This window comes from Stegodyphus dumicola, chromosome 6 (genome assembly GCF_044657685.1).
Source record: "Stegodyphus dumicola isolate Sdum_Otavi_A_Nest chromosome 6, ASM4465768v1".
In the NCBI taxonomy this organism is placed as follows: Eukaryota; Metazoa; Arthropoda; class Arachnida; order Araneae; family Eresidae; genus Stegodyphus; species Stegodyphus dumicola.
The window spans coordinates 101,088,155-101,100,097 of record NC_140773.1 but is presented as its reverse complement, the minus strand read 5'-3'; the positions used below and the strand labels follow the sequence as shown (position 1 = coordinate 101,100,097).

At 32.4% G+C, this 11,943-nt stretch overlaps 1 protein-coding gene across 2 annotated transcripts; it reads right to left on the bottom strand.

Annotated features, from left to right (window-relative positions):
• Positions 1–884: 884 nt before the first annotated feature.
• On the bottom strand, positions 885–8,173 carry LOC118195335 (uncharacterized). Of its 2 annotated transcripts, none has more exons than XM_035366637.2 (4): positions 8,034–8,173; positions 3,451–3,922; positions 2,675–2,983; positions 885–1,336 (listed from the first exon to the last, which is right to left on the bottom strand). In XM_035366637.2, the coding sequence occupies exons 1-3, from the start codon at positions 8,046–8,048 to the stop codon at positions 2,685–2,687; spliced, it is 786 nt and encodes a 261-aa protein (XP_035222528.1). In that variant the 5' UTR covers positions 8,049–8,173; the 3' UTR covers positions 885–1,336; positions 2,675–2,684. The 2 variants fall into 2 exon arrangements, with proteins under 2 accessions (XP_035222528.1, XP_035222529.1); XM_035366638.2 differs by having other exon boundaries at positions 2,689–2,983; positions 8,034–8,165.
• Between the last annotated feature and the right edge of the window lie 3,770 nt (positions 8,174–11,943).

Sequence of the window (11,943 nt, the reverse complement as noted above, 5' to 3'; positions counted from 1 at the left end):
ATTTCTTAGAAATTTTCAACCTTCTTTGCTAGGTTGAAAGAAATAGATGTATGTAATGTCAGATGAATGTATCATAATTACTATACAGAAATCATTAGTAGATTGATTTTTAAGTCCAAATGCATGTCAAATACTTAAGTGCCTTTTTCTGTAAATAATGATCTATAGATTCATGGTTATGTTGAAATGATATAATTACGCCTTCTTAACCGTTTTCCTGCCAATGTTAATAATTGAAATTTTTTATAAACAATTGTTTAAATTAATTAATTTCCAGAATTATTTCGCTTACTACTTATAATTGATTATTGAAGAAATTTGTTTCATAAAAAATTGTAAAAAATTAAAAATTGATTGTTTTTAAATTTCTTCCCCCCCCCCCGAAACAAAGATAATAAACATCATTAAATTTAAAATTCAAAATAATTTGTTAATACTTATTTGATGACGTTCCGAGGATTATATTATTAAATGAGCATGCGCAGTGCAAGCAGTTTTTACAGCGATAAAGAAGTGAATAATAAAGAGTACATATGAAATAGATATAAGAATGTGTATGTGTTTGCTAAATATAAGGGCAATTGCGCTTGAGATAGATAGGAGTATTTTCAAGCAGAACATATCTCACTTTCCAGAAGAAGAAAAAGTAGAATTTCTCCCTCATAATAATAGTATTTTTCATTTAAATCGATAGAAAATAATTTCAAAAAACTTATAGCTCTAACTGAATTCAGGTGTAAATAGCTGATGTGCTATATTATTGGAACAGGCAGTTTTAGTTGCAAAATCTATTAATTAATGTTTATAATTTGTTTTTCTATTGCAGTAAAAATGCATGATGTAAAACTGAACATTAAAAATATAAATGAAATACACTCTCAATATTATTTACAAATCACGCTTTATTGCTGTACGTTTTTCAAAGGACTACACGGAGATAGACAGAAGAAAAGAACAACTTTGTTAATTTAAAATTTTGTTTGATTGCCTTTCTAATTTAGTCCTGGATTGATCCCATTTTATTTTTTAAAAAATATTACTCGAATCATTCAAAATGCGTGAAAGTCCAAATGATAAATAAAAAAAGTGTTTCAACAGAAGTATTTACAACTGCACTTCATGACTACATGGACTTCAAAGAATCATGAAGTGATAAACAGAAGAAAGACAAACATAGTTAACTTTGATACAGTTTTGTTCGCTTGGGCATATCACTGACGCAGATGGCCGAACTTCCGGGATGAGTGAAACGGTTGGAGTGTTGATACGAGACCCGTTCGCCATGAAGGACATATACTTTCCAATAGGAGGAGTTGCTTTTCATTTTAATTTATTTCTGGAAAAGAAAGTTGTTGTCAAGTTTTTGAAGTTTTATAACATTAATATGCACTTAACAATGACAAGAATTAAATTTAATGCAGGAGAAACAGTAGAGTATTGAACCCGAAAATTTAAATTCTTAATTAATTCCCTGTCATTCTTTTAAAGAAACTAAGTAATCTTTATATTATCCTTCGCATTACTTATATCAGATTAAAAGTAATAAATTTATTATTGCATTAGATGAGTCCAAAGTTGATTGCTCTATTAATGATAGCATAGTGTTATGTTTATTGGAATCACCGTTACAGCTGAGGATCTACCTCTATCGTTCTTGCTTTAAAATAGATTTTGCTGCGAACGATGTGTTAAATGAAGGAAATGTTTCCATTGAACACTGCAGATTAATAAAACATATATACACAACTGTAATATTAAATTTTAAAAATACTGAAATTTTCTTTTTTTTTTTTTTTTTCAGATAATAAATACCCATATAACTTTATATAAGTCAGGTAAACGATTTTTGTAAATGATCGAATAAAATTATCCATGCACTAGTCAACAAAAGTGTTAACAAAAAATTACTGTCATTTAGTATTTAGCACAAAAAACTGGTTCATGTACATTTGAGCTAAAGACGTGCAACGCTATATAACTGTTAATGCATAATCTTTTACTGAAAGCAATTCAATAAGAACAAAACGAAGAAAAGAATGGATTTTTCCCTTCAATAATAATACGAATATGTCATCTAAAAGCCTTTTTATTACTGTAAGCATTATAATTTGATTCGAATTTTAATTTCATTTAAAGAATTGCTTACGTTCGGAAATTCTTTTAATTCATTTTTCATCTGTAATTGAATTAGAGATTCTCTTAGTTGAGGATCATTTTTTATCGACTTTTGAACACAAAGGAAATCATAAGCTTCGAAAATGCTAAATGGAAAATTAAGCAATTTTAAAATTGCATAAATTGCATCAATTACATAAATTAAATTAACATTAACTGAACAGTGGGTACATTAAAACAATTGATCTTTTTGTATAATGTGTGATTAATTTTATATAATTTTACGCAATGTCTTTTTATATACAAGTAATTTTAAATATCTTTAATTTTTCATTTATTTATTTTTGCATGAGAACGCGTCAAAGTACTTTCTAATAAACTAATTGTTTAAAATCTTACTTGCACAAAACAAACGAAAGTTTCGTCTATATTTTCTGCAACTTTATGCACCATGCACGCTAAAGTAATCGTATTTTTGTGTAATTTGCATTAAAATTTCTGCATACAATTTACATTACAATTCAACTATATATTCCTATATATTAAACTATAAATTTACCAGAAGTGGCTCACCAATATCCTCCACCACCTCCACCTTTTCCGCCTCCAGATCCACCACCATATCCACCTCCGGATCCGCCGCCATATCCGCCTCCACCACCGTATCCACCTCCGGATCCTCCTCCATATCCTCCTCCTCCACCGCCACCGTAACCTCCGCCTCCTCCTCCGCCGCCGTGTCCTCCGCCTCCGAGACTAGTAAGGCTAATTCCAACGATGGCTACTCCACCACCTCCTCCACCTTTTCCTCCTCCCCCGGATCCTCCTCCATATCCTCCGCTTCCGGATCCTCCATATCCTCCTCCACCTACAGACACAGCAATATTTTTAGCCTTGGGTGAATATTCTTTTACAAAGGAAAAAATACTAGATTAGTTTGAAGTTATATAATATGCAGAAACTACATTTATTGTTTGGCTATATAATACTAATAAATATGAAAGTATGCTTCAGGAACACGAAACTATAGTTTTATCCTTATCACAAATTTTATATTCAAGAAGATAATTCCTTAAATCTGTATACTATAAGAACAGAAGGCATTTTTACATGAAAATTTTAATTTATCTTACTTTTTATATTTTCTCCTACATTAAAATTTGCGTTAAGAGCAATTGATTGTAATAATAAAAGAGAAAAATGTAGGCTTATCTTTTACAAGTTAAAACATATAGATTTCAAAAATATTAATTTTATCTGTAACATATATATTTATTAAATTTAATTTCTTCAAATATTTTAACTTTCAATAAAAAACATTTTAGATATATTTACCGTATCCGCCGCCTCCTTTGCCACCTCCTCCGTATCCTCCGCCACCGCCACCGTATCCTCCTTTTCCTCCTCCTCCTCCTCCACCACCACCAAGAGAAATAATTTTTATTCCTCCTCCTCCAGCACCACCTCCGTAGCCACCTCCACCGCTACCTCCGTAGCCGCCTCCGCCGCCACCTCCATAGCCCCCTCCTCCACCTCCTCCGTATCCACCACCGCCGCCTCCACCGTGTCCTCCACCACCAGACTGAATGGGTACTGCAATGAAGATGGTATCTCCACCACCTCCTTTTCCTCCTCCTCCGCCGCCTCCGTATCCTCCACCTCCTCCGCCTCCATAACCTCCTCCTCCACCTCCTCCGTATCCTCCACCGCCACCGCCTCCGTAGCCACCTCCGCCTCCACCGAGACTAAGATATCCTCCAGAAACGGATAGAACCAAGCAGCTCAACGTGGCCCAAGCCACCCACTTCTGAAATACAAGATATATATACTTATTAGTTGACCATTCTTCGAAGTTATCGGTTTATTTTCCTTACGCAGCATTTTCTTACATGGCTCAGTATTTTACAATTAATAATAAAATCAAGTAATGAAATAATATTTTCATTGAAATATATGGAGTAGGAAAATAACTTGACACTGTGAAAATAAATCTTCAGAATTTCTCAATAGTAGTAGCACAAGTTCGAGATAGCTTCAAACGCAAACGTCAAATAAAAGGGTAAATATTCAATCAGTAAATTAGTAAAATGTGAAAAACTGATACAGAATAAATGAATATAGTTAGTAAATTACAAATCAAATGAATGTAATTGTGAACAAAATGAACGTAATAGCTGATGCAATTTATTTTTAACACAATGAAAATCGCAACTATATTTAATCAGCTTTAAAACAAATTTTAATAAGTCTCACATAACTTATAGGATATTAATCAGAAAACACATTATTAGATGAATATTAATAATGCACGTTAATATTTGTTCAAAATTAAAATTTACATTTTGAGTTAAATTATTGAAAACTGACATCTTTGCCCAATGTAGTGCAGTGCAAAGAAAAATTACTGTAGGGAAAACAGTTGTCTTTCTCTCCAGAATATAATATTATTCCTGAAACGGTAACAGTTGTATAAATTTAAGAATCCAATAATTATAATTTTCAGTTACCCTGAAAATGTTGTTGCAGATTAATATTATGTAGATAATAATTATTATGGTTTGTTGAAAACTCTTTGTTGGTTTGTAGCAACTAAAAGCCAAAGATCATGTTAAATAAATATTATAGTTTGCTCCTATTTGCATTTCATAGTATCAGTTAGGATGTGGAGTCAAAGTTTTAAACAATCATTCATTTACAGTTATGCGAAATAACGCTGTTTATAATATGCATATGATAAAAATGTATGCAAGCAAAGATTACGCAAATCATTTTCTAACAAAACATCAGACAAAGCACATGTTAAATATTATTTTAATTTAATACTGAAGAAAACTTATTTACTGCTTTGGCCCAAAAATAAGCAATGTTTCTTTCCTTCAGCTCCTGCTTCACTAAAACTCCTCGCCATTTGTTACCTCCATGTAAGATTTAAAAACTGCATTATTTTATTAGTTATCTCTTAGCATTTACTTTACGAAAAAAACATAGGTATTGAGGCGAAATTGAAGAATGTTATTTCGATTACTTAATTATTACTTGTAAAATTATTATTACTTTTTGAGATTATTAAAACTATTTATTACGTTTTGCGAAACGCTTTTCATTATAACAGGCTCGCATATGAGAGATTATTTTATAAAGATGTTTCTCCCCTTGTAAAACCTTCTCAGAATTTCGGGATCATCATTTAGGGGAGATCATATTTTGATAGGGCGATACGATAGTCAAAAATCAGGTTTGGTTTTGCTTTTGGTTTATTTAATTATGGCAAAGCACACTAGGGCTCTCTGCCTAAGGGGAGAGATGCCTTCGTGGAGGACTTTCTAAATCAAAAACCAGGAAAATAAATTAATTAAAACTAATTTAAAACTATAATCTAGTTATTAATTTAAAAAAATACCAGAGAATAAAACATAAGCTAAGTAATATTTTCGTCATTGTTTTCTTTAATTAAAATTGCCCGCCGATACCGTTTTCATGAAGTATGAATTAAAATTACCACAAATAGTGTTTTGGATTTTATTTCAAAATTTAAAACAATTAGCATGATTAACAACGCCTAAAAAGTAATAAATAATAATGCTTGAAGCATAATAAATCTTTTCTAAGTTGTTTAACTACTGAATATGATTCGATTTAACCAGCACAGACTTAAGGAGCCTTGGAGGCTAAGTTGTATTTACATTATAAGATATTTTCTCGTTCCTTCCAGTATGCCTTCGTTTCGTAAAGGTGGATACTCGGCCAGTGTTGCCAGAAATCTTTCAACAAAAGAAGACTTAAGTCGCAAAAATCGCAAATGACGTCAGAGATCAAGTGATTTTCGGGACTCACATGACCTATGACGTCATCATAAACGTACTGTCTGTTGGTTGCATAAGTTACAGACTGTATTCAATTCTTAATCTTTTTAATTACATTATCTTATCTTTAACGAAACAATTTAAAACTATATTGCTCATTCTCAATTATATAAATATCCATTTCTTTTTTAATTAATTCTCATTTAATTTAGGTTTCTATTTGTAAACTAATTTGTGCATATCCATTCTTAAGAGATTCCCCTAGTTGAAATTGTTAGCGCTTTTGTATTAAATTATTTGAGTTGGCAGTTAATTTGTTTAATTCATTGTTGTTTTTTGCTTAATTGTGAACAGTTAGTTCAATTGAGGAATGCTTTTCAGTGAGATTTCCGTTCTGCGTGGTGGATTCATTTCAGATTCTGATTAAGAAAGTCTTGTTCTTTCACTGTTAAATTTATTTGTGTCGTTATTTAGAAAAATGACGTTGCTTTGATTTTTAAGTCATTTCCATCGCTTAATTCTTAGTAATATTTAGGAAATAATAATAATAATCAGGAAAATGAATTTCATTTCTTTCTCTGCTTGTGTACCCAACATATGGTGCGCAAGCTGCAAGTTCTTTTGCTCAATTCGTTATCACCATAGAACTAGGGGGGGGGGACTGACTTAAAAACAAAACGCAGGGGATCGAGGAGCGGAAGGTGAGAGGCAGATTTTTTTTTTCTTTTTGTTTGGCTTTTTCCCTTCTCCTACCTCCTTCTTGTTATACTGGTGTCAGACTGTGCAGCCTTGAAAAGGAAAGCCCACATGTAAACAAGATTGCCGGATGCCAACTTATATTTAAGGCGTAAATAAACTGTTCTTTTTTAATTTAAATTATTTTAACTGATACATTATTTTAATATAAAAGCATTTTACGATATATTAAAAAAATCTTTCCAGTCACAAAATGTAGCACGAGAGAATGATGGATGTCGCAAAAATTTTGCAAAATCGCAAATTTGCAAAAAATCGCACGATCTGGCAAAATTGCACTCGGGGCGTATTCGATAGGTCCAGGTTCGAGTCCTGACGAGGGCATTGCCCATTTATCACGTCTTCCCTTTCGAGATAACCTAAAGAAGCCCGAACTAAAAGGTGGTTGATGATAATTTCTCACCGCCAGGATTTGGCGATTGGGTCTCCTAATATCCAGTCACCCTTTAAAAGAGCGAGTATATAAGCCAATTTCTCCCTCCTTTCCATAATGCCTTCGTAGTGTAACGGTAGCACACTCGACGCATATTCGAAAGGTCCAGGATCGAGTCCTGACGACGGCATTGCACATTTTTCACATCTCCTGTTTCAAAACAACCTAATGTTTCTACAACATTAAGGGTAGAGGAAAATCTAGAAAACTCCATGAAACGATAAACTACCAGAATTTAACTGTCTCATTCGCTTGATCACTGATGGGATAAAATGCGCTTGAACTTTCTTCCAGTAGAAAACGTAATTACTTCTTAATTTGATTTTCGCTAATGATTACTGTAAATGGAGGCTGTATGTATAAAAAATCTAACAAGAAGCACTCAGAATAAGAAATCAGTAAGAAAGTCAATAAGAAAGGGTTGAAATGATTCTTTGCATTTTAAGTTTGCTCAAGAGAAATGAAAATGAGTTTTTATAAATTAATTAATAATTTATAATTACATAATTAATAGAGAAACAATTACTAAGGCAGTTTAATTAAGGTAATCACAATTCAGATATTCATTTTTCTACGGTTTTTCCATGAAATATGAAATATTTTTATACTTGCTTCATTTGTTTTTAGATTTTGCCTAAACTAAGTCCTCAGATTTTTTATGACCTTAATTAAAGCATTAAAATGAAGAATAAAAATAAAGGAGATTCTGCAAAAAGATATTCAGCTAGAAAATTCTCTTGGAAAATAAAAACAATAGTCAGTCGAAAACTTCAGCTGGCTTATTAAAAAATATTTCGAAAGGGGTAAAGTTTGAGAACTTGAGGGTAGATAATTACTTGAAAAACTACCCTCAATTTTTTACACTTTAGACAATGAACATTTATATCCATCCTTAGCGAAAAGAGAAAGTAAGTTCCAGAACTCACCTTAGATGCTCCCATGATGGTGAGAGAAGAAGTATGTCCAATGATGCTGCTTGAGTTGCTTATATACAGGTGATCTTCGGACTAAAATCAGGTCAGTTGGTCTCTGCGGCATCATTGTTTCATTCACTTTTCTCCCTTTCATTCGTCCATTGCTCCCTAGCTGACCTCCTGAGATCTTTTCATTCCCCCCTCCGCCCCATTCGTTCAGGGCAGCAGGAAGGAAAATGCCAATTCCTTAAGTCCCCTCGGGATGATAGACCCAAGACACGCAATATGCCGAGTCGTGTGCAGACATTTTTAACCACTTATTTCCTTCCATCAAGCGTTAAAAGATTGAATACATACTTCCTCTGATTAAATGTTTGATTATGGGCCATAACTTCTGCCTTCAGATTGTAATGTAGGCTACATAGCTAACAACTTTTTGTTAAAAATGCATTGCACGAAAAGAAGAATATATTTGAAAATCTTTATAAAATTAAATATGAATGAGAACTCCAGTTGTTATAGCAGAATCCACGAAATAATATGATTTTTGCGACTTTATTCCATGTAACTATTAGTCTATGTAAGTGATGAATCTTAGTCTATGTAAGTGATGACTTTTGGTTTTGTTGCTTTGGATTTTAGTATCTCACAAAGATTTAGAAAATGTTTTTAAAAAGACTTTATAGCTGCAAATGTCTGTGTCTCTGTTATTCGAATTGAATGAAATATATTTAGTTTCTTAATTATGTAAAAATTTCATAAGTTTATGCATCTTGTTAGACCCAATGAAAATAAATTATATTAGTAATGCAGTATTATAAATCTTCCGTTTCGCTCTACTTTCTAATAGTCATAATTTTAATTTCATTTACTCTAGCGGAATATTATTTAATGGATATGCTAGAAAACAAATTTCTTCTGCAAAGTAATAATATTTTGGTTATTTCTTCAGAATTATTGATCCACATTTTTTCTTCGTTTATTTATTTACCTTCGATCCCACCAGCGGCAGAGTGGGTGACATAACTGAATGCTGATAATTTGACTCAGGTTCAAATTTTCATATATGGCCAGCAGGTTGGTTGTTTGGGCGCTTTTGTGGATTTTCCAGTCTAGAATGCGAATGAAATTTTCTTTACAAATTTCTCCATGAAGATATCCCCCCTTAGACAGAAAAGCCTCGCATGCATTTTCATAACTGATTAACCAAACAAACAACATTTGTATTCAGCCTAGTATGATCTCATTCTTCAAGAGGATAAGTATATATTACTTAATTTACGCAGTTAAAAATGAATTTCAGTTTTGGCGTGGATGATGAGAATCAAGGCTTTCCCTTCGGTCCTTGAATTTAGTAATAAAATTAATTATTAGCAAGACTAAAGATTCGTTCTATTTTGCTTATCAGTTCAAAAGTATTCATAAAAATTGCTGGTTCTCTGAAAGGTGTGCTTAATAGCAAAAACAATTCTGTAATTAATGTTACAGCATGTATCTCTAAACTCTGCATATCTAACTACTAACTTGTACACAAAGGCCAGCGCATGTGCATTTGCGTATATATTAGATACACCCGGGCCTTGCTAACTGTTAAGCTTTTGCGCAGTTTTAAGGAAGAACTCTCCGCGGGGGGGGGGCGGTGCGAAGATCTCTCACCTCTCTTGCCTTATTAGCAGTCTATCCAGAGTACTTTCGGCTCGTCATGTATTTTGAGTGTCTCCTTACCTCACTATACGCTTACAAACATCCATGTCCGGGCTTCGAATCCGGGTGCATCGATACGGCAGTCAGCATCACTAACCACTATACTCACTAGGCATCAGTCTATGTCAACAACTGACTTTGAACAAATATATTCAATCTTTTCTGAACACGTATACTCAATATTATTTTTTTTTCTTTATATGCGTGTGAATACATTTTGGCCTATCCTTAATTTTGCATTTAAATTTTTAAGCATTCACTTTATATAACAGATTTCAGCATTAAACAGAATCAATTCTGATTTATTGCAACAGGCAGAACACGAAGAAAAGTTTTGGAAAGAAGTATTGAAAAAAATTATGTTAACTATAAAATTATGAAGTTAATTAAGATTCAGAGGCTAGAATTTAGAGTTTACAGTGAAAGTCAGCATTAAAAAGGGAAAGAATATTTTTATATGCTTGGTATATCTCAGTAAATATGACAATTTTTTGGAACTGTATTTTGAAAAATACCGTAATCGAAAACGACGAAATGTAAGTTATTTTCGCATGATATTTGTGAGAAACTCATCACCATTAACAAATATTCAGTAGTATATATTAGAGAAGAAACTAAATCCACAAATTATTACAGCTTTATACTTGACTATTAACCTATGATTTCACATATTGATCAACTGGCATTAATTAAAAGGTACATATTGCTAAATGGTGATGTAAACGAAACGTTTTTAGGCTTTATGCCTATTGAACAACATATTTTGAACAGTTATTGTTCGCTTTTAGCAGAATTAGGTACTGACATTAAACTTTATTCAAGGCAAACGAATGACAACGCAGCAAATGCATCAGAAAAATACTTAGGATTACAGGCCTCTCTTAAATACTGTATTCCAAGCGCCATGTATATTGCTTTAATCATTCTATAAATTTATAGAATTAGGAATTAAGAATTTATAGAATGGAGGTTTAACAGCAAACAATTATAGCACCGTTGTTCAATATTTCATGTTTGCACAAAAGTTGTTTATTTTCTGCCTACATGACCTCATTGCTGTAAAATTTTGAATAGGAAGCAGAAAAATTGAAATTAATTTACCGGTAAAAAAGTTATCTAATAATAAATGGCTGGGCAACAGCAAATGCTGGAATGCCACGGAAAACTGGTGATGTTACAACAGTATGTAACAAGCCTAATCTCAAACCTTCAAGTTCGGGAAAGAAAGTAACTCTAGCGAAGGCTGTATCTTGATTAAAAAAAAAATTGAAAGCTTTCAGATTTTATATTACTCTCAAAGGGGCGATTTTTTTTATTTACACACACATACATGTTCCGAGAGACTTTGCGCTAAAAATATTTAAAAACAACATACCCGGTACAGTCTCGCGCGCTGGCGATAAAATTGTTTTTATTCGTACAGTTCATTGCTAGCTTTGAAATAGTTGAGCTTTTTAATCAAAAATTCATTAACGTTTTACAAAACATGAAATAGCCAACGGTTTTCAACCGGTGGTAAGCGTACCACTGGTGGTACGCAAGAGAAAAATAGGTGGGACGCAAAGGAACAAAGTACTTTTAAATTCAAACATTAAATACTCCAGCATCCTGTTAAGATTTTTTTCTATAACACTCGTAAATTTATGTGATCTTAGCTTTGTTCAAGGTCTTTAGTAGCAAAATATTTTCACAAACATTCTTTTAGCCACAGATATAACAAAAATTTGTCATAAATGATGTTTCCAAAAGGAGTAATAGAAATGGATGTTGTATTTAATAGAAAATAAAAATAAGTTCCTAAAAAAGATAATAGTATCTCATTAATGCTTTTAGAGTTCATTGATTTACTAGAATGTCTACACTTTGTGTCGCCACCATTTCTGTCCTCATATTGCTCTATTTTCAATTAGAATCATTTCTACGTCAATTTGCTGTCTCAAAAGGCAGGTATGTTTTCTTCTTATTGCTTTGTATTCCGTACTTTTCTACGTGGTTTGGGACTATCGTCGTTTGTTTTTGAGGAACCGGTAATATATTGGGCATTTAAATATTTGTGAAAAAGTAATAAAACAAAGCTAGATTTTCAAAATGGAAAAATTGCTAGGATTGACTAAACGGAAAAGTGACAATTCAGATGTGATGGATATAGAGCAATTTACTAGCACTAAGAATATTGAAAAGAAAAGAAAATTGTTTATAAAAAAATATAATGAAAGTT

Excerpts from the sequence above, each read along its gene's own strand:
- LOC118195335 (XM_035366637.2), bottom strand. Across the intron at positions 2,984-3,450 it reads CAAAGGAGGCGGCGGATACG|GTGGAGGAGGATATGGAGGA; the intron begins GTAAATATATCT and ends CTGTGTCTGTAG.